The sequence below is a fragment of the Mastacembelus armatus genome, chromosome 17 (genome assembly GCF_900324485.2).
Source record: "Mastacembelus armatus chromosome 17, fMasArm1.2, whole genome shotgun sequence".
Classification (NCBI taxonomy): domain Eukaryota; kingdom Metazoa; phylum Chordata; class Actinopteri; order Synbranchiformes; family Mastacembelidae; genus Mastacembelus; species Mastacembelus armatus.
The window spans coordinates 522,799-547,079 of NC_046649.1; the positions used below are offsets into that span (position 1 = coordinate 522,799).

Below are 24,281 nucleotides of genomic sequence, written 5' to 3' on the forward strand. Positions count from 1 at the left end.
GGTTTAAATGCAATACAAAAACAGATGATAAAATTAGTGCTGCATTTCAGTCCAATCTGAAAAAAATGACTTTCTGACAAACAGTAGGAGTCACTAAAGATGCAAGGTAGAGCTGGTCTCAACAGCATCAGGGCTAATAAATACATACATACATACATACACACATTCATGCATAAATATGCGTAATTAATTGTGTAACATTATATTTCTGCATATCCCCCTTTAATCATAATGTCTGTATAGATTCTCAGTCGTCCAGGGGAGGTTATCTAGAGGTTGAGTCATGGCAACTGGACTTTCAGTTCTGTAAGGCTGAAATGTTACGCCACCCATCCAAGTGGCTTCATCAGTCTGAGAAAGGCTGGACTGGAACCTCCAAATTTATTTCCTAGGTTAGTTTCACTCCACCCTTAGTCCAATAGGCTCACTAAGTGACCTAAGCAAATCAGGGGAGAGTCGTTAGACCCACGCCCCTGAGTTGGTTTCACTTCACACCTAGTCTGAATTGACTTGTTAAGTGAACAAAGGAGTGAGCTCAGGTGAGGGTCGTTAGGATCTAATGGTGGACTACTTATGATTCTCCAACTGTCTGCAGAGTCTGTCCTTCCTGAGAAACAATGGATTTGTTCCTTCATTTGCTGGGAAGAGATGAAAGGGCAGCCTAGGAGATTGAAGATAGATTATGTCTGAGTCCTCCAGCCCTGTTGAGAGGGTTTCTCCACTTGGACATAGATGGCTTCTCTGACTCGTCTTTCAAACCATCTATCTTCTCTGTCCAAAATGTGTACCTCACTGTCTTCAAAAGAGTGTCCTGTTTCCTCTAAATGGAGGTGCACAGCTGACTGTGGTCCTGAGGAGCTGCTCCTCCTGTGCTGGGCCATCCTCCTATTGAGTGGTTGTTTGGTTTCTCCAATGTATAGTTCTGAGCATTCGTCCTTACACTGTATAGCATACACCACATTGCTCCTCTTTTGTTTTGGTATCTGGTCTTTAGGGTGACCCAGTCTCTGTCTCAGTGTGTTGGTGTGTGTGAAGTCGACTGGTAGCTGATGTTTCCCAAAAATCTGTTTAAGCCTCTCACAAACCCCTGCTACATAGGGAATGACCAGGATCTTCCTCTTTGGATCTTGAGGCTCAGCTGTGTCTCATGTTTTTTTGCCTGATGTGGATGTTACCTTGTTGAAAGCCCACTTGGGGTAGCCACAGGTTTTGAGGGCTGTCTCAAGTCAAGTGAGTGCCCTCCTTTCTCTTGGCCTCCCTAGAGGTAGGGATGTTATTTGCTCTGTAGTATAAAGTCCTGATGACTCCCAGTTTGTGTTACAGTGGGTGATGGGAGTCAAAAAGAAGGTATTGGTCTGTGTGTGTGGGTTTCCTGTATACTTCTATCTCTAGATTCCCATCAGACCCGATGACGACCTCACAGTCCAAAAAGTCTAGCCTGTTCTCTTTGGTGCCCTATCTGGTGAATTTGATGTTTGCGTCTACTGCATTGATGTGATCTGTGAAGACTTGAACTTCCTGGGTTTTGATTTTTACCCAGGTGTCATCCACATATCTGAACCAATGGGTTGGTGCTGTTCCTGTGAAGGAGCTGAGAGCTTTCTTTTCTACTTCTTCCATGTACAGATTGGCAACGATGGGTAACACAGGGTAGCCCATGGCGCACCCATGTTTCTGTCTGTAAATTTCAGCTCAGGTCTGTGTGGCCTACCAGTGGTGCTAAGATGGTGGAAAGGTATTTGGCAATGTTATATGTCACTGAGTTTATGCTGCTGACAATGGGCCTGGGGGGCTCCTTCTCTGTGTATCTTAGGGAGCCCATACAGGCAGGGGGTGGTCTCCCCTGGATACAGTCTGTAGTACGTGGTTCTGTCCAAGGCCTGGTTCATTTCCAGTTATTTTAAACAGTCAATCAGTCAATCACCTTTTTCTTGTAGGTGCTGGTGGGGTCCCTATTTTTTTTTTTTTTTTTTTAGCTTCTCTTATGTCTTTTGATCTTCCAAGAGAGAAGTTACTTTTTTTTCTGTTATAGGCTGAATTGATTTGAGCCTATTGGACTAAGGGTGGAGTGAAACTAACCTAGGAAATAAATTTGGAGGTTCCAGGCCACCCTTTCTCAGACTGATGAAGCCACTTGGATGGGTGACGAAATGTTTCAGCCTTACAGAACTGAAAGTCCAGTTGCCATGACTCAACCTCTAGATTTAATAATAATAATATTAACCAGATGCAAGAAATCACTGAAGGCAAACAAAGCAGCAAAGACATAAACAAGCCAAAAAGCCACTGGCAGTTTGTTAGCTGTGATACACTCACACAATCAGTTTGACATGAACCCACTTGTCAATAAAAGAATTGCAGAAGAAGGATAAGCTTTGCAGCAGAGAACAACCACGTCATCTTTTCTGCTGGTGATAACAGTGAAAGAGACATTTTATACAGGCACAGTGACTCATTGTTGACTTGTGTCTTAAATTTCAATAAAGAGCTCACAATGAATTTTAAATGAAAAGTATTGAAATGATTACTAATTAATCTGGTCCCCATTTTCACACATAACTTCGTCTGCTTAAGACACTTCACCAACATCCCAGTTCCTAAGAAGCCCCCCATTAGTAGACTGAATGAATACAGACCTGTAGCCTTTAACCACAGCTTTGTATTATTAAGTGCAAGAACAGATGTATGTACAGATGAAGAAGCCGAACAGCTGGAGGAGCACTGGCCAGCTTCTTTTTTTTTAAACCATGTGTACAAATTTATGTATAATATAACATAATTTTTAAAAATGCTAGATTTACAGCCTTATTTTATTGCAACATTGACACAGTTTAATAAGGCAGTCACACTAATCCCATAATTTTATGAAAATACTTTCACACAAACCAATACTACAATGCCAAAGGTGAAACAGGAAGAGCTTTCCAAAATCTAATGTACATTTTAGCAGCCACTGTCACAAATAAATTTTATAATCACATATAGGTGATCTAAATAAGATGATTTTGCTTGTTCAGTGTGACGGCTGGCTTATGGGCTTGTCCTAACGCATTAATAATGCATTAATAATAATAATAAATATAGCCCTCGCCACGAGCGAATCGCGTCCCCCCAGCGAACCGCCTCCCCCCGAGTGCCCACCCTGTGCGCCCCGCCATGGAAATTAGGGCATGGTCCAATTGGCTTTTTTGATGAGGATGCCCTGAAGGATGCTTGTGCCAAATTTGGTACAGTTCTGACAAAGTAAGTGTAAGTACATAGAGGGCGCTATTCCACCTATTGTGGTTTTCTTTAGTCACATGGGTTCAGGCCGGTGGGGTCTACAATTCATCAGTTGGTCCGATTGAAATCTGACCATGCGTTTGTGAGTTATCACAATGTGAAGTTGGCAAATAAATAGGTCTGGGGTCTGGCAAGGGAAAACCGTGAAAGTTAGCCAAAAAATTTGGGTAACTTTAGCTGCCCCACATGTCTAGATGATGCTGAACAAGAATCAGCTCATTTGGTCAAATGCCCTAGTTCGCTCACGTAGGTGTGCGGTGTGAGGTGTGCAAAAACTGGACATTTTGCAAAATTCCCATTGGAAATGAATTTGGTCATCGCCAAGGCAACAGCGTTGAAAATAGGGCATGGCTACGATTGGCTTTTTTGATAAGCATGCCCTAAAGGATGTCTGTGCTAAATCTGGTACAGTTCTGACAAAGTAAATGTTTTGGTTTGAATGGCAATTTTCAAATTGTTATACAGGGGGCGCTATTGGGGCTATTTTGATTTAGTTTAATGAAATGGGTTCAGGGTGGCAGGAACTACAATTCATCATTTGGCCCAATTCAAATCCGACAATGTGTGTGAGTTATTACAAGTTGAAGAGTTGTTGGCAAGCCAAAAAACGTACGTCGAATGGACGGCGGCATCAAAGGAAAACTATGAATGTGAGCAAAAAAATTTGGATAACTTTTGGATAAAAATGAGCTCAATCGCTCAAAATCTCTAGGACAAGTTCAAAAGGGTACGAGGTGAGCAAAAACGGCGAACCCAATGACCTTTAGATCAAATCCAGACTGGTGGACTTCCTGTTGGTCATACGATCTTGACATCATCAGCTTTTTTGCTTGCCCCGAAAGGAACAAGAGGTGTTCCAAGTTTGGTGAGTGTATGATGAAAAAAATGGGGGTCGGCCTCCCATAGGCCCAATGTATTTTGACTTTCTCGGGGGCGCTGTGGAGCCATTGTTTTGAGGTCATGTATGAAACCTTTAAAAAACAAAATTTTTTCATGATTCTGACTTGGCTGCAAATTTTTGTGAGTTTTTGAATATGTTCAGGGGGTCAAATTTGAGTTTAAAGCGCAGAAAAATTATAATAAGAATATTCCTAACGATTTCCAGGCCCATGGCCACCTGTCAATCATAATATGTATATTTTCGAAAAGGTCTCGCGCAGTCCCACATCATGGTGGGGTATGGGTCAGTCCTCTATGCTACCTTGGACGACCCCTTGCAGTTTTCCACTCCTGGCTCATTGAGCAATAACAATAGGCCCTTGCCTGCACTTTCAGTGGGCTCAGGCCTAATAAATATGGGCGCCTTTCAAAACTCTCAAGGTCACCTTATAGAGCATAACAATAAAGTAGGTGAATATACAACAACAACAAAACGCAATTTAAAATTTTAAAAAGCAGTCAAGCAAACTGTGCAGTGATCAGTAGAGTGAAGAGAGAGAAACTGTCACCCTGGACAGGTCACCAGTCCATTGCAGGGCCACCAGGTTCACCTTTCAACAGGACAACGACCCTAAGCACACAGCTAAAATAACAAAGGAGTGGCTTCGGAACAACTCTGTGACCGTTCTTGACTGGCCCAGCCAGAGCCCTGACCTAAACCCAATTGAGCATCTCTGGAGAGAAATCCAGGTGTGAAAAACTTGTTGCATCATTCCCAAGAAGTCTCATGGCTGTACTAGCTCAAAAGGGTGCTTCTACACAATACTGAGCACAGGGTCTGAATACTTATGACCATGTGATATTTCAGTTTTTCTTTTTTAATAAATTTACAAACATTTCTACATTTCTGGTTTTTTCTGCCAAGATGGGGTGCTGAGTGTACATTAATGAGAAATAAAATGAACTTTTTTGATTTTGGCAAATGGCTGCAATGACACAAAGAGTGAAAAATTTAAAGGGGTCTGAATACTTTCTGTACCCACTGTATGTTTTTGGACAGAGAGGAAACCAGAGAACCTGGAGAAAACCCACGCAAGCACAGGAAGAACATGCAAACTCCACACAGAATGGTCCCTGCTGGGTTACGAACCCAGGACCTTCTTGCAAGTTTTTCTTATTATTTATTTATTTATTTTATTTTATTTGCTATTCTGTGCATGCATGATAGCCCTTCCTTAAAAGTGCAACGGCTGATGAAACGTCTTGGTAGGTGGTTATAGAAGGTATTTTCTATCTTCTTTTTTTTTTGTTTAGCCTGTATTTGTGCATTCAATGGGTACAGTGTCTATGGAAATTTGTCATCTCAAATTAGCTGTCCATACATACATAGTACGGCGCCCAGCACATGACATGTGGACAACACTAGGAAATGTTATCAGCAACAATCATGAGGGATAAGCCCTAAATGAAATCCTAGAACCACCCCTGGATTGCTCACAGACCACTGACTGTGTCATCATGTTTGTGCATTACGAAACACAGCAGAAAACCAGTTCTGGTAACAACCTTTCTCCTCTGTGATGACTGGTGACCTGTCCAGGGTGTACCCCTGCTTTTCACCCAAAAAGAGTTGGGAAAGGCTCCAGCAGATCCCTGTGACCCTAAATATGAATAAGCGGGTATAGATAATGAATGAATAAATGAACTTTTCTCCTCATGAGCTGCAGACGCTCTTCACCACCTCTGGAGCAAGGCAGTTACACTAACTGAGGAAAACATTACTTTGAAAGACTGAGGCTATAAATAAGGACCAGAGTGAGACTTGTGTGGCAGCTATGGACTAGCAATTCCACACTGAGGTAAGGTTAGCATACACTCCCCCACACACCTTCATCTTTCCAGCTGGTCAGACAGGGGACAGGACAGACTATCCAACCTGCCAGGTAGTCTATTTGCAGCAGCAGCAGTCCTGGTAAAAGCCCCAAAGAAGATTAAGCCATACTCCTACAGTAAGTCATATTCTTTCTGTCTATGAACAGGTGACCATGGATAATTCATGGTTCCACCCAAACTTACTCACAGTTTGAATTTTATATTACAATAAACTTTGTATAGATTGAAGAAATATGTGTATTTACCTTATTCTTTAATGAGTTGTGAAATAATTGAAATTATCAAAGTAGAGGCAACATATGGCAGACTGTAAAGCCAAAATAAAACAATCCTGTCTGTGTTTGTGTGTGTCCCTTGCTACAAGAAACAGTGCAAAAGGAACATGTCAAAAAATATAATCAGAGGCAAATATAAGAAGATTACACAGATTATGTAAAATGTATGAAACTAATCTCTTCTTAATCTTATTGGAACATTTAATACTTATATTATCCAAAGGCTCTGCTTCCCATTCTACTTTTGGATCTTCTCTGAACCACAAGTGAACCTGCACTCTAAGATCAAAGTGTTCTATTGGGATAATATAGTACTATATACATAATAGATAGTTGTCCATCTGGACTCTGAAACAGCGTGTGTTTGCCACAGAGCAAATGCAAAACCATGTTATTAAAATGACCAGGTAAAGCTTCTGTCATAGGCAGCAGTAGTGTAGCTATACATGTCACCAGGAAGAGGCACTCCTGTTGCTTTAGAGCTGGACTGCATCACTGCTGTCACAGAGTGGCTGGTGTCACTGCAGAGGGGCCTAAGGAACTTCCCTTTTGCTGACACTATGGTTCCAGTATGGTCAGATGGACCTCTGGGTTCCAGCACTGCTGTAAACAGTACAGTGGACCTTTATCATGAAAAAAAATAGTTACATATAAACAGACATGACACTTGTTAGGCTGTGTTTACTTGTCATGTTAATATTATACTGTATAGTCATAATGCCCAAACAATGGGGACAATCATTTTCCACTTGAGGTCACTCCAGGAAATGATTTCTCAGAATCAAAAACTCAGGAGTAACCTTGCCAATGATTCGAATAATTACATGTGCTTACTGTTTCTAGCTCATTCATGTGGTGCTTCTCTACCCACAGATTTTTTCTGTTGGTTCATTATCGTGCACTCAAATTAACTGTTTACCATGTCTGCATGGACAAAATGGAAATCCTACACACACATTTGAAGACTAATGGAATGTTGTGCAGATGTGAATGATGTCAATGCAATCTAAGTAAAGAAAATCAAAAAAGGTACAAATCAGTCATGCTTTATAACATTTTTTAAACTTTGGTTAATAACATGCAGTCATATTCATGTAGGTGCACAGTGTGAGTATTATAACCCGACAAACAATCAGAGTTTCTCTGTATTACATTGCTTATACACCCATGCCAACGGTGTTTTAGTCAATGGGGAATCAGCTCTCCAGCAGAATGCTTGTGTATTTCCTTAGGCCTTCCTCAAAACATCACAGATTTGCCCGTTCAAGATTAACTGTAAAACCAGTTCCCTTCTTCTTACTGAAATTATGTAAATGTGGCCATGAAAAATCTAATCTTTTATGATAGCCACATCTTTGTCACAAACATTTCAAACTTCCATGTTAGCCATACAGTAATTGTGTTGATTTGGTTGCAGCAGCTTAGATCTGAGCTCTAAAGATAATCAGATCCTGTGCAAATCTAGATGATTAAACCTGCATTAAACTCTGAACTCCCTCTGCTCATTCTTTCCTAACAACTTGCTTTTGTGCATATTTTTGTTTATGCTGCATTATGTAAAAAATGGGATTCAAATACAAAGCAGCTTATTTATAATTTATGTTGCTGAAAAGTCCCACATACACACAATTTAATTCTAAATAAAACAGGACACACTGAAAAAATTACATGTGAGCCAGTGAAAATATTAATAGTTATTAAATTTAGTTCAGTAAAAAAGATTTGTCAACAGTAGTATATTTAGCAGTAACAGACAAACATCCACTGCTCTCTCATCATTAATAATGGACTAATGGTCTGCTGTATTTTAGGAGCTGTCAATCTTTTTTCTGCATGCTCTGCTGCAGTCAGTAAAACAAGCATGGTAAGCCCACTTATAAACAAACTGCCAAATGACTTTTATAAGCTTGCAATGTGTACCACTGCTACTAAACAAAGCTTAGAGGAAAAAGTTATTTCACAATGTGCTATGTGAAATACACACTACAGACACACACATAAAGCTTAGCTCACTGAAAATCTGTATTATTTATACAAAAAAACTAAAATGTAATCGTTACATGTCACCAAATTGTTACCCAGACCTTGATACTTTAACCTATCTCAGAAAATACAACTCTGAAAAGGCCTATGTCATTCATTGCACAATGCACATTTCATTACTCATCCGAGTTATGAAACGTGTCCACCTAAAAAACCAGAAGTCCATTTGCCATCACTCAACCTCTAGATAATTTCACCTGGATGGCTGAGAATCTTCACAGACATAACTCAGGGACAGATAACTAAATATCTGAATAAGTAAAATATCTGCATGGATAAATGGTTCTAAAGGAAAATGAAAAATATGTTGTGCTTTTGGAGTGATTTACGCCTTTAACCTAAAACCATCACTGCCGTTCCACAAGTGAGGACTATGTGACTGCTCAGTACAGCACTAACATGCCAGAATACAAAAGCATATGCAACAGGAAAAAGAATCCAGCATTGCATGTTTAATTTATTGGTGTGAAATAAAAAAAGGGCTTTATATGGGAACTAACAATAACTAACACTATTTATTGCTGGCAGTAAATATTTTTTTAACACTCATTTTTTAAAATGCATAGTTTTACTTTGTCACAGTGATGAAAATATTCTGAGAAGAAAAATAGGGACAAATGCACAGTAGAATTAATTTGAGAATTTTTAGCCAGTTTCCTAATCTGACACAACTGATTAATTACAAACTGTAGTTAACTGCAACATAACATAAAATAATATCCTGTGTTTGTGTCAAAAGATGAAACATTTTTAAATGAAGATACAGAGCTATTACAATGTTACAATGTCTGTTCTGTCAGTATGTGACTGTCTTTAACAGGGTACTCCAGTGATTTAGTATTGCCCTGTAAGCCTGTTGCCCCACAAGTTAAGTGTGTCTTACTTTGTCCAGATCAGCTCATACTTCATGTTGTTTTTCTACTATCAAGATGAAGAGAATCACCTGACATCTAGGCCCTGGTTTCAAAAATACTAGAGCCTACATGTCCCATAATGCAACTCGGTTGTAATGTCCTAATGGTTATAGTGTTTATTTGTAGTGTTATGAAGCCTCCTACTGACCTGAAAGATACTATAATCGGTTCAGACATTTAAATTCTTATACTAAAGTATCATTGAATGAAATTTCCCTTTACCATGATGTTTCTATAGTGTGCAATTGTTGTTACCTTTGCTGCCACAGATGAGCTGGGCTTCTCCAGTAGATCCCAGAGCTTCTGCCTCTTGTCAGGACAGCATCCCTGGTCCTCCTCCTCCCCCTCCTTCTCCCTCAGTGTCTCTGCCTCCCTCCTGAGCTCCTCATTCATCTGCTCCTTTTTCTGGTGGTACCGCGCCTGGCAGCATGACTCCAGGTAAATCTCATCAATGCCCCAGTAGTCCAGCTCTTGGCCAAAGGACAGGGCACACATCTCCTCCATCATGTGCAGTTTCCCTGTTCTGTAGAAGTTGAGGATGGAGGAGAAGGCCACTGGGTGCCGGTCGAAGAAATACTCATTCTCACCTAGGCTGTAGTCATCACATATCTCCAGCAATGACTCATGTGTGTTGCAGTCTCTTAGTCGTCCCAGACGGGTTCTGGGGAGCCGGTCCAGTGTTCTCCACAGGACCTCATGCATAAGACCTCCGACATTGAGCCTGACCCGACGGGAGCGGGCCTTGGTACGTATAATGTCAATGGGCTCAGGGGGGAGCACATGAGCTGCGGCAGGGCGGGGGTTGACTTTGGGTGTGCTAAAGCTTACTCTGTCCATCATAATTACTATGTGTGCAATGCTGTCTTCTCAGGCTTTAGTGGAGTGTGTGTAAATGGAGCATGTGACAATCAATGAAATGACGGTGGTGGTTTTTGAGGAGGAGGGTTGCCCAGGTCCATCAAGCTCACCTGGCTATACTCAGACCACTGAACTCAAGGTTAGATCCATGGCTGGAAAAACAAGACATGATATCAACTCTTAGCAGTGATGACTTTATGAGTTTCTTTCCAAATAAAACTTTGACTATTATTATAAAATTCACCAAATTCTTTCTGCAGCTCCCACAGATGATTCTTCCACTAGAGTAGCTTTTGAATCATCTGTAAGACCTCAGTTATGTTTAGACTGATTTTTTCCCATAGATCACAAAAACAGTTGCTTCATCTAAATCATGAACATGTCTCTTAGAGCTCATCCTGACTAGACTGCTTAAAGACACCCTGCCATTAATTGACTTATCTTTATTAGACCTGGTCAATTTATCTCCAGTAACAGGCTACGTACCTCAGTCTTTTAAGACTGCAGTAATCAAACTGTTACTCAAAAATCTTGACCCAGGACTCTTGGCTAATTATAGACCAATATCCAACCTACCCTTTATTTCTAAAATTCTAGAAAAAGCTGTTGCTTAGCAGCTATCAGACCACTTACACAGGAATGAACTATTTGAAGATTTTCAATCAGGATTTAGAGCACATCATAGTACAGAAACAACACTGTTAAAAGTCACCAATGATCTTCTCTTAGCCTCAGACAATGAATTTGAGTCTGTACTTGTCCTCTTAGGTCTTCGTGCTGCATTTGTCGTCAGTGACCACAGCATCTTCTTACAGGCAGAGGAGCATGTGATTGGGATTAAAGAAACAGTATCAAAGTGGTTTCAGTCTTATTTATCAGACAGATTCCAATTTGTTCATGTTCATGATGAACCTTCCACACACACAAAAGTTTTTTATAGAGTTCCACAAGGTTCTGTCGTAGAACCAATTCTCTTCACCTTATACATGCTTCGCATAGGCAATGTTATTAGGAAGCACTAAAGGCTGGATGACCAGTAACTTTGTACTTCTAAATTCAAAGAAAACAGATGTAATTGTATTTGGGCATAGACGCAACACAAATAGCTTATCTAATAATATAGATACTCAAGGTGGTATAGCTTTGGCCTCCAGTACAACTGTGAAAAACCTTGGAGTTAATTTAATCAGGATATGACCTTTAATTAACACATAAATCATATTTCTAAAACTGTCTTCTTTCACTAGTGCAATATTGCCAAAATTAAGAACATTCTGTCTCAAAATGATGCTCCATGATGAACCTTCCACACGAACAAAAGTTAGTTATGGAGTTCCACAAGGCTCTGTGCTAGGACCGATTCTGTTCACCCTGTACATGCTTCCTTTAGGATATGTCATTAGGAAGCACTCTATTAATTACCACTGCTATGCAGATGACACTCAGTTATATCTATCTATTAAACCTGTTAACACAAACCAGTTAACCAGACTTCAAGCCTGTCTAACTGACATAAAGGCTTGGATGACCAGTAACTTTTTACTTTTAAACTCAGAGAAAACAGAAGTCATTATATTTGGGCCAAAAAATCTCAGAAATAACTTTTCTAAAATTATAGCTACTCTAGATGGCATAACCCTGGCCTCCAGCACTACTGTAAAAAACCTTGGAGTTATTTTTGACCAGGACATGTCCTTTAACTCACACATAAAACAAATCTGTAAAAATGTGTCACAATTTTCAGTTGAACTGTAGTTGACAGGGACATACAGTGTAATATACAGTAAAATGCATAATAACAAAGTAAGTAGCAAACTTACATGAGAGCTTTATCAAGAATATGAAATCTGGATATTTATAGTGGAGAGCCCTATTCTAGTCATATTACAGACAAAAATATTTGAGATATCTGGTAGCCCAGTTAAGCCTTGTGATCAAATCCTAAACAATGACATATTTAATTATGTAAAAAGTCTGTAATGACAGTGGGTTTCCTCATGTGATGAATCTCCCAGAACATGAAAGAAATCTGAAAAGCACATTTTCTTGGAAACTTATCTCCTGTTGGTCTACGAAGCCTTATGCTGCCATTAGAAATCCTCTGACTGCATGACCTTTATCTGATTGTGTAATGGAGTTCCACAAATCTCAGTAGTGGCATTAGGCTTTGTGGCCCCTAGCTCAAGTGTGCCTTAGTTAATTATAGACTGTCTTCTCCTGGGATAGTCACAGACTTATGAGTACGTCAGGAGCCAAGCTGCTACATTGCTTCCAAATCTCAGTCTTATACAGTCATTCCCTTCCTAAATGAATTACCATTAATTTCATTTAACATTTAGATGAATAAACTAAAAGCACAGTTTATATCTTGAGTTTATGCAACTAAGGTGAATTTAGATCTGTAATAGGCTGAACAGCTGACTTTACAAAAGCAAAGTAAGTCAGTTAGAGAAATTTGTCCAGTCATTTATTTTTTACTATCAAGAGATTAAGAAACCTCAGACTTAACATTGAGACTCGTGATTATGCACTTGAGTGCACACCAAGTTCACAGACATAAAGTTGCTAAAACTTGTATCTACATGAATACAAATCACCATAAGGCTTGCCATGTTATTAATCCTCTCATTAATAGTGCAAAAACATATTTTTAAGTAATTAAAAGGATCCGTTGGGTAAAAGAATCCTCGTGTAGCTTACCTCTAAAAAACGCTGGTATTTCAGAAAACCCGAACTCTTGTCGTTCCAGGAGGTCCCACCAGTCCAGTTATTTATCCCAGCCACTCTGTCTCTCCTACGGCCGCCGATTCATGAAGCCCCTCGAGTGAGCACAAACAACTAAAGATCCACATTTTGACAGAAAAAAACCCCATCTATCATTACAGGAGAGGGAATGTCCCGGGAAGGGTGACTGGAGCGCAGGGATCCATAAGGATATACGCAGAGCAGATAAAGTAGAGTGAATGGCCTGGCCCGGAGAACTAACAGACAGGAGGGGTGGGGTGGATAGAGAGAGAGAGAGAGAGAGAGAGAGAGAGGGAGAGAGAGAGAGAGAGAGAGAGAGAGAGATTAAGGCGTTCAGTACTAAGGACAGCTCCAGGTTTTCACCTGGACCCCTGCTCGCCTTGGAGCATCTTTCATACATACAATGACATTACACTCATTTTTTATGCAGGCCTATTTCTATAATCAGAAGTGAAAAGCACTGCACTTAATCATAGTACTGATATATTTGTACTTCACATATTTCTATTTTGTGCTACTTCATACTTGGACTTTACTACAATTCAAAGACAAAGTGCTTCTTACCGCAGTGCATTTATCTGATAATTTTTGTTCTTTTTCGGGAACCAGAGTAATAACACAAAATATAGTATAATCATCAATCCACTTTATTGATACCTTGTGGGAAATTCACAAGCCACCACAGCTGCAACAGCCGATGCCGCGGTCCCCGGAGCCGCCGCCACCGCAGCTGCGACTGCCACTGCCACGGTCCCCTGAACCACCGCATCCGCAGCAGCTGCCTCTCCCACTGTCTCCACAGTCTCCCCAGTCTCCACAGATCCTGGAGTCGCGACAACGCCAGGAGCGGTCCTCAGGAGGGGGGTCGGCCATCAGGAGCTGGCCGTGGAGAGGGGGGTATTGTCACGGATCAGCCAGGCTCTCCTCCCTGACAATCACGGCGATCCGTTACACCTGTTCCCAAACCACACTCACCTGCACCTCCTCTGCACTCTACCACATAAAAGCACACTCCTCACTTCCATCCTGGTCCGATCTCGTAGCTTAGACACGGACTTGACTCCCTGCGGACTCCTACGTTTACCTGTGCCATTTTCATCGTTGTTCCAGTTAATTCAGTCCCTATCCTAAAATAAACTACTTTGATTATGTTCCTTACCCCTGTGTACTCTGGCGATCGTTACAGCAGGCCTCTCTCCTTAATTTCTTTAGTCATCAATGCTCTTTTAACAGTGTTTTTTTTCCTCTATACGTAATCAAAATTAATGAGATTTTTTTTTTTTTAATAGCAGCCTTAGGAAAAGCAATCGAATACGCTGGATAGATGTATCTTGATATACTTTCCATTTTAGTCAAAAAGCTTGAGCCCATTAAACTGATGTCTCTCAACAGCCAAGAGTTAAGTTTATTTTGGCAGTCTTTTGTAACCTTGCATATGTTCATATTCTATTACAGAAGATTTTATAGGGATGTTGTAAGCATCTGTTAAATGACATTGATGGATTGGCATTAGTTCACATTTATTTAAAATTTGTTTTAAGCAAGAGGCCTTGGAGAAGGTTTCAATCAATTGAATTATCTTTGGGACTTCAATAAGCTGTTTCATGAAGATAGCTGTGTCATCAGCTAACGGTCAAATGATCATAAATGATGATAATGATCATTAGTCTGCCAAGTGCATTTAAGGGGGCAATGTTAGAATTTGAATAAAAATAGAAAGCATTTCAGTAGCAATTATTAAGAAAACTGCAGAGACAGGGTAACCTTGTCTGATCCCAAGGTGTGTATTGAATCTACGTGATGTGCCACGAGGTAAAGCTATAGAACAATTTGTATTTTCATTCTGTGAAACTATAACATTCTGAAATTTATCCTTGAAACCGAGTAACTTTAAACTCTGAAACATTATATGGTGCTCAATTGAATGAAATGCCTTATAAAAGTCCAGGAATAAAATTAAATCATAAATCAAACAATTATACTCTAAATGGTCAAGGATTTATTCAATATTATTATGAATAGATCATCCTTTCATGAACACCACACTGAGAATCACTAATGATTCTACAGAATTCCGATAAAAATAGGATTATGTACGTTATTTGCCTTTTTAGCAGGAAATCCATCTAAACTTCATCATAAACCATATTGAAGTCTCCACCCATAATGATATTAGCCGTTGGAAAAGAGAGTAATTCATAATTGCACATGAAATGTCCAAAATTAACTGTTTGTTATGTACTAAATTATTGAATCCAGATTTAGACCAGAAAGTAAAATTGTTTAAGGTTGATGACACAAATCAACCAATGGCCATTGTTACTGTTTCTAGAAATTACAAATTTATCTGGTGAGTTACAGAAGAGAAGGGGCTAGGCCTGCTGATTTAATGAAACCATGACCAAAAATGATTCTGTCACCCCACTGGTTAATTCAAAAATTTTTATCTTCTGATTTTGAATCAGTTTCTTACAGAAAAGGTTTTCCTTTTCGCCCTTACAAAACAACAAAAAAGGATTTTCTCTCTATTATTTCTTAAGCCTCTGGAGTGAAATACATGACAATGGAACATTCATTACAAACACTAGCAACTGCTAAAGTTTTACCTGAAAAAAGTGAAAGAAGTGGTTTGAAAATCAGTGTGTCCTATCAATAACAAATGTAGATATGCCGTCCAACCCATTAACAATAGGACTATATACGTCCAACCCAGGAGCTCAAGTGGGAGCAAAACATCAGCTCCCTCACCAAGAAGACTCAGCAGAGAATGGACTTCCTGTGGCAGCTGAAGTTTCACCTCCCTTCAAAGATGCTGGTGAACTTCTACATTGCCATCATCGAATATATCATCACATCTTCCATCATGGTCTGGTTTGCTGCAGCCACAACGAAAGACAAGGCCAAGCTTCAGCGTGTCATCCACGTTACTGAGAAGGTGATCGGCTGCAGTCTCCCATCTCTCCAGGACATATACATCTCATGCAGCCAAGATTGCAGCCGACCCCTCTCATCCCAGACAAGAACTCTTCCAGCCATAATGAACAACATAAGGTGTTCATTATGTTCAGACATAATGAACACCTTATGCCTGAACATGGTGTTCATTATGGAAAGAAAATTTCCAGTAAATTTTTCACTTTAAAATTCTTAAATTGCACTACACTTCACACACTCTTCACTTTTCTGTATATATATATATGTGTATATATATATATATATATATATATATATATATATATATATATATATATATATATACATATAGTATTTATTTTACTTTTATTCTTTTTTCTAGTTTATTCTAAAACTGTGTACATACTCTATATCTGCATATATGCTTGCACCAGACACCAAGACAAATTCCGAGTACTGTAAAGTGTTCTTTGCTGTACCTGGCAATAAAACTGATTCTGATTCTGAAATGTAATAGCCTATAAACCGTGATCAGTGTACAGTTATTACTACCTTTTGGGACCTCCTGCCGGGGACCTTTATTTTGTACTGGGTTCCTGTTTTCCCTGCATTTGTCCCTGGCAGCTTTATCAGCTTTATCAGCTAAATATTTGCACCTGTTTTCCATTAGCCTGGTGTCTTTTGTGTATTTATACCTCCTTTGTTCACTGTCAGAGGATTAACAAAGTTATGTGGGTAACTGCATGTGTAACGGAGTGGAAAGGTATGTTAAATTATTGCATAAATGGGTACAGCGCCATCTACGTGATGCGTGATGTGACTTAGCGCTTCCGGTAGGGACCGCCCACAGCAGAGTTAGCGAAGCATTGCTGTGGGTAAAGTGCATGGTTTTCGTGGTCTGAGAATTACCATTAATATTACCATTAATATGACAGTGGGCTCTGGCTTAACTTCTCGACACGGGAGCTCACTCCGCTGCTCCACTAATCCTTGTCACAGGGGTCTTCACCATGCGGCCAGAATTCCAGAGTCCTCACCAACATCATTCATTACACATAGAAAACCAATGCGTAACACTCCGCACGTCTCCATTACAGGATCACATTCAAAAACAGGAAGTAACCCATAGTGCACTTGGAGAAATTCGCTGCAGATTTTCCATTTGTTATGCAATACTGCCCTCTTGTGACCAAATATAATGCACTGCTTTCTCCATCTTGAGGCACATTTACCCACATCAGAATCAACTTTAAACAGTGATAACTTTAAATAACCATGAACAATACAAAATACAACAACTTGCTTTGTTTAGGGGACATTTTGATACAGGTGGAAAACTACTTAGTCATTTACTTATGCTTAAGTTACTTAAGTATATACTTAAGTTTACCACCCGGCTACATATAAGTGTCGAGAGCACACAAATATTTTGCTTTATTGTGACTGTATCTTTCAATGAATATGTTGGGACTCTGTTAAGTTGTATTTGGCGTTGAGTGTGTTGATCAATATTGAGTTATAATGCGTTTATATTACGAGACCTGATTGTGATCAGTTGGTGTGTTGTCTTGTGTTTTATGTAGAAATGGTTTATTCTCATACTGAATCAGTGAAACCCTATTTACACACTGTCTTCACTGTGCAGGTGGCAACCTTAAGTTGTTGTGTTAAATTGTTTGATTCAAAACGAGTTGCTCAAGTTCTCCGCTTCGACCACCACCCCGGTCTGCTAATCCAGGGGTACTGTCCCCATTCACCATTTGATGTTGCAGAGGCGTGTCAACCATGACAGCCCAACAACATCCAGAGACTTGAGATACTCAGGGTGGATCTCAGCCACCCCCGGGGCCTTGTCACCAAGGAGCTGCTGAACTACCTCAGTGATTTCAGTTTGGGTAATGGATGGATCAGCCTCTGACCTCCCAGCCTCTGCTTCCTCTATGGAAGGTGCCTCAGGAGTCCCCCAACCCAGCCAGACTCAGTAGGGCTCCTTCTTCAGGTTGACGGCATCCCTTACCTCCAGCATTCACCACTGGGTTCGGGGATTGCCACCATGACAGGCACCAGAGACCTTACGACCACAGCTCTGAGCTACTGCATCGACAATGGAGGACTCAAAATCCCTAGCCTCCCTTGGGATCTGGTTGAAGCTGTCTCGGAGGTGGGAGTTGAAGACCTCTCTGAGGGTTCAGCCAAATGTTCCCAACAGACCCTCACAATACGTTTAGGTATGCCAAGTCTGTCCCACTTCCTCCTCCGCCAGTGGATTCAACTCACCACCAGGTGGTGATCAGTTGACAGTTCTGCCCCACTCTTCCCCCGAGTGTCCAAGACACACAGCCGAAGGTCAGATGACACGACCACAAAGCCGATCATCGACCTCCAGCCTAGGGTGTCCTGGTGCCATGTGCACTGATGGACACCCTTATGCCTGAACATGGTGTTCATTATGGACAAGCTGTGACTAACACAAAAGTCCAACAACATAACACTGCTTGGATTCGTATCGGGGAGGCCGTTCCTCCCAATCACGCCCCTCTAGGTTTCACTTTCGCTGCCCATGTGAACATTGAAGTCCCCCAGCAGAACGATGGAATTCCCAGTTGGAGCACCTTTCAGCATCCCTCCCAGAGACTCCAAAAAGGCTAGGTACTCTGCACTGCTGTTCGGCCAATAGGCCAAAACAACAGTGAGAGACCTGTCCCCAACCAGGGAAGCAACCCTTTCATTCAGGGGTGAAAACTCCAACATTTGGCAGGTGAGCTGGGGAGCTATAAGCAAGCCCACACCAGCTCACTGCGAGCAACTCCAGAGTAGAAGAGAGTTTACTCTTCTGCAGCCAATTTTGTCCCAGTAATGGAGTTTTGTCACCCTTGACTAGCATCAATGGCAGTGGCCACTCACTTCCCTTGTACTGGACTGGCACTTGAATTTCTCCCTGCACTGGAATTGTATCCGCGGTATATGACAAGAGATTCATTTCCACAGGCTGCAAGGGGCAGTGAAGCAAGAACTTTTTGTATACTAATTCAGAAATTAGAGATACAGATGCACCAGTTACTGCCTTCCCTGAGAGTTCCAGTTGCAGAAATAGTCCATCTTTCTGTCCTTGAGCATCCTTGGAAGCACTTAATTCTCTGGTTGTAGCTGTCAATAATTGGACCTTACCAGCTCGTTTACTGCTTTTGCATATCTTTTTCAAATGGCCTGTTTTACCACATGCATGACATGCTGCAGTGCGGAAATGGCATTCCTGTGGCTGATGACCCTCTCTACCACAATGTTGGTATAACATTTTTCATGTAGCTGAAGAACTCTGTGCCAATCTACTTGATGCAGTGAAACTTGAATCAGAAGACCGTCTGTGTTTTGTCTTTCTGTTTTCCCTATGAATAGCTGGTAACACCGTGAACACCAGCACTGGAATGGTCAGCACGTTCTGTCAACTCCTTTGTATCCTTGTGAGCCAGTTCCAAGCCAAGAGCAATTTCACAGGCTTGTTTGAAAGTCAAATCCATCCCAGATAAGAGTGTTTACGACAAGCTTCTCCTGACATGCCACAGACAAACTGATCCCTCAGTGCATCATTGGCCAAACTCACATGTGCTAGCATAGCAAGTCTTTTCAAATCAACAATGGAGTCTGTTAATGTCTTACCTTCTTTTTGATATCGTCTGTGAAATCAGAAGCATCCAGTGATTAGTATTGGTTTTGGCTTAAAATGCAATGACAATTATTCAGTCATTTCGTTCTATGTGAGATCGGTCACTTTCGTTCGTTAACTTAAATTCTTCAGTAGTCCATACTCTGAACACATCAGCTTTCTTTTCGTTGGTTAACTTAAATTCTTCAGTAGTCCATACTCTGAACACATCCGCTTTCTTTTCTGCTGCAATGTCATTTGCTGTAAGCCATCTTTCACATTGCTCAAAGTAAGTTATAAATCTTCTTTTCTACTTTCAAAATCAGGAACTCCACCAATCATTGCCATTTTGCTGACACTTGTTGTTTATCACCTCTGTGCAATTCAGAATTTTTTGTTTTTTTTTTGTTCCTGTTTATTTTCTCGTGTTTTCTTGTACTTGCAATTTCTTCCCGAAGTACCCGCGACAGCCACTAGATGCCACTCTTCCACTTTTCGGGAGCTACAGCCTGACTTATCTCTGCCATCACACTGTGAATCCCTTGCAGACTTTGAGTTTCTAGCTGCTTCAAAAAAAAAAAAAAAAACTGGTGAACAGTTTCTGTAGTACTCACTTACACACATGAGTTTGCCAGCCAGCTTCTTCGCCACTGTAGTATTTTTAATAGAAGAAAAACAGAGAGACACGGACCTACATGGTATGTCGTCTTTACTGTTTATCTTCCTCAGCCTGTGCTGAACCACGTGCATTACAAAAATACCGTAACACCTGTAACACAGTTGCACTAATAATATACCACACATTCACCTTAAAAAAAACTTATTTAAATAAAGACTTGTCCTGCATTTGGGTCCTGTGTGTTAAGGCGTGTTCTTTTGTTGAAAAAGCAGAGGAGAAGACTTCTTTCAAAAATATATTCTTAATTTGAAATTCCAAAAAGCTTGTACAAGGACCCTCTTCTGTGTTGGAAATCGCAGCCAGCAAGCTGTTAATCTGCAACCAACCCCACAGAAGAGATATGACATTCCTGAGTTCAATGAGTATATATATATATATATATATATATATATATATATATATATATATATATATGAGTAGAATGATGAATACTATTGGCTGACTATAGGTGGGGGATAAACTATAGTTTAGACTCAGTCCTCCCCTTCGTCGGTGCATAGGCAGAGTCCCAGCCTCTTGGCACATTCCACATTCCTTCCTTGGAGCCTTTATAAGTCCTTATAAGGAAACTGCCCATGTGAAACTTTGTGTGTAGGTGTGTGTGTGTGTGCGTGTGTGGGTCCTCCTGCAACCACACACTTATCCTAGTTGTGTGTCTGTTTCTTCACACGTGGAGACAATGCTATTTTCACTTCCTCATATAGTGCATGATGCACGACTCTTTTTAAAACATGTTTTATCATAACATACAAACCTATGCAAACTCAGACTGCAGTAATCAAACCTTTACTCAAAAAGCCTAGTCTTGATCCAGGAGTCTTGGCTAATTATAGACCAATATCCAACCTGCCATTTATTTCTAAAATCCTAGAAAAAGCTGTTGCTAAGCAGCTATCAGACCACTTACACAGGAATGAACTATTTGAAGATTTTCAATCAGGATTTAGAGCACATCATAGTACAGAAACAGCACTGTTGAAAGTTACCAACGATCTTCTCTTAGCCTCAGATAATGGACTTGTTTCAATACTTGTCCTCCTAGACCTTAGTGCAGCAATCGACACCATTGACCACAATATCTTATTACAGAGACTGGAGCATGTGATTGGTATCAGAGGAACAGCGTTAAAGTGGTTCCAATCCTATTTATCGGACAGATTCCAGTTTGTTCATGTCCATGATGAACCTTCCACACGAACAAAAGTTAGTTATGGAGTTCCACAAGGCTCCGTTCTAGGACCGATTCTGTTCACCCTGTACATGCTTCCTTTAGGATATGTCATTAGGAAGCACTCTATTAATTACCACTGCTATGCAGATGACACTCAGTTATATCTATCTATTAAACCTGTTAACACAAACCAGTTAACCAGACTTCAAGCCTGTCTAACTGACATAAAGGCTTGGATGACCAGTAACTTTTTACTTTTAAACTCAGAGAAAACAGAAGTCATTATATTTGGGCCAAAAAATCTCAGAAATAACTTTTCTAAAATTATAGCTACTCTAGATGGCATAACCCTGGCCTCTAGCACTACTGTAAAAAACCTTGGAGTTATTTTTGACCAGGACATGTCCTTTAACTCACACATAAAACAAATCTCTAGAACTGCATTCTTTCACCTGTGCAACATTTCCAAAATTAGGAACATCCTGTCTCAAAATGATGCAGAAAAACTAGTCCATGCATTTGTTACCTCAAGGCTAGATTACTGTAACTCATTACTATCTGGATGTCCCAATATCTCCATAAAAAGCCTCCAATTAATCCAGAATGCCGCAGCCAGAGTCCTGACAGGAACTAGCAGGAGAGATCATATTTCTCCTATATTGGCTTCTCTTCATTGGCTCCCTGTAAAATATAGAATAGAATTTAAAATCCTTCTTCTCACATACAAATCCCTTCATAATCAAGCTCCTTCATACCTTAAAGACCTCATAGTACCATATTATCCCAATCGACCACTTCGCTCTCAGAGTGCAGGTCTACTTGTGGTTCCCAGAGTTTCCAAAAGCAGAATGGGAGGCAGAGCCTTTAGTTATCAAGCTCCTCTCCTATGGAACCAGCTCCCAGCCTGGGTTCAGGAGGCAGACACTCTCTATACTTTTAAGGCTAGACTTAAAACCTTCTTCTTTGACAAAGCATATAGTTAGGGCTGGCTTCAGGCAACCCTGAACCATCCCTTAGTTATGCTGCTATAGGCCTAGACTGCCCGAGGACCATCGGTGCACTGAGCTCCCCCCTTCCCCTCCCCTCTCTTCTCTCCTCCCACCTCATGTATATTCCACCATTGAATCTTACTAACCTTGCGTTCTCTCTCTCCCCTAGTTTGTGCTCTCTCCCTCTCTCTCTATTCTCTCTGTACCTTCTGCAGGTGTCCCTGGTCCTGGAGCTGTATATCGCTGATGTGCAGTTACTGGTCCCACCAACTTGCAGTGTCTATTTGTTGTTTATTGTTGCTGTTCTTTTCTCTCTGCTCTATCCACTCACCCCAACCGGTCGAGGCAGATGGCCGCCCAAACTGAGCCCGGTTCTGCTGGAGGTTTTTTTCTTCCGTTAAAGGGAGTTTTTTCCTCTCCACTGTCGCCAAGTGCTTGCTCATAAGGGAATTGTTGGGTTTTTAGTTTTAGTTTTTGTAAAGTGCCTTGAGATGATTTGTATTGTGATTTGGCGCTATACAAATAAAATTGAATTGAATTGAATTGAATTGAATTGAAACTCAACTGTCTATGCCCTAATAATTAATAATCTATTAGCTGTCCCATACTCTTATTACACAAGCAACTTATTCTTTTATGCTAACCTAAATGTTTCATTTCCCTTATAATTCTCTAATTCTCTCCTTTTTTACCTCACTCAGAGGTGTAAACCCTTATGCCATGGCCTAAGCCCAGTAGTTCTCATCATTGGAGTCCCGGTCTGACCCATCAAATCTGTATAAGAAAGATTAGTTGTAGTGTTACTGAAATCTAAAACATTTTTACAATAATGTGGCAAAATCCCCAGTTCAGTCCTACTCCTCACAGGAGCACCCATACACACCCTGACAAAAGTCTTGTCGCCTATCCAAGTTGTAGGAACAACAAATAATAACTTGACTTCTAGATGATCATTTGGCCCAGAAGTGGCTTATATGAAAGGCAAAGGCCACTAGATTACGCTTATTTTACCAAAATAAAATCTTATCATGCCTTGATTTTTAATTATTTAATTAGGACAGAAAGGTCAGACTTTGCTTAGACAAAAGTCTTGTCACTTAACAGAAATAATGTACAGTACAGAACATAAAGTCATGGTGCAGTGGAAAAAGAATTAATATTGTGTATGACTTCCATGAGCTTGGAGGACTGCATCCATACGTCTCGGCAATGACTCAAATAACTTATTAATAAAGTCATCTGGAATGGCAAAGAAAGCATTCTTGCAGGACTCACAGAGTTCATCAAGATTCTTTGGTTTCATCTTCAATGCCTCCTCCTTCATCTTACCCCAGACATGCTCAATAATGTTCATGTCTGGTGACTGGGCTGGCCAATCCAGGAACACCTTGACCTTCTTTGCTTTCAGGAACTTTGATGTGGAGGCTGAAGTATGAGAAGGAGCGCCATCCTGCTGAATTATTTGCCCTCTCCTGTGGTTTGGAATGTAATGGGCAGCAAGAATGTCTTGATACCTCAGGCTGTTGATGTTGCCACTCTGCATGCCCCATACTGAATGTAACCCCAAACCATGATTTTTCCTCCACCAAACTTGACTGTTTTCTGTGTGAATCTTGGGTCCATGCGGGTTCCAATAGATCTTCTGCAGTATTTGCGACGATTGGGATGCAGTTCAATAGATGATTCATTGGAAAAATCAACCTTCTGCCACTTTTCCACAGTCCATCCTCCCTGCAAGCTGTGGGCCTTGGCAAATGCAACACAATTTTTTAGCTGTCTTCTGTTTAATGCTGGTTTCTGAGCACTAATTCGGCCATTGAGACCACTGCATGAGAGAATTCGACAAACTGTTCTTGTAGATACAGGGGTTTCTGGTGACCAGTTGTTATGTAGCTCTGCTGCAGTTGAAAAAGGGCTGGCCCTGGACTGTCGAACCAACAAACGGTCCTCTCGAACAGTTGTCTTACGGGGTCTGCCTGACCTGGGCCTGTCATGAA

At 40.7% G+C, this 24,281-nt stretch overlaps 1 protein-coding gene across 1 annotated transcript in view; it reads right to left on the reverse strand.

Annotated features, from left to right (window-relative positions):
* The window catches only part of LOC113134336 (potassium voltage-gated channel subfamily B member 2-like), a 28,515-nt gene extending 18,389 nt beyond the window's left edge, over positions 1-10,126 (reverse strand). The window contains exon 1 of the mRNA XM_026313661.1: positions 9,542-10,126. Coding sequence (XP_026169446.1) covers positions 9,542-10,126 — 585 coding nt within the window. The remainder of the gene's footprint in view (positions 1-9,541) is intronic.
* Between the last annotated feature and the right edge of the window lie 14,155 nt (positions 10,127-24,281).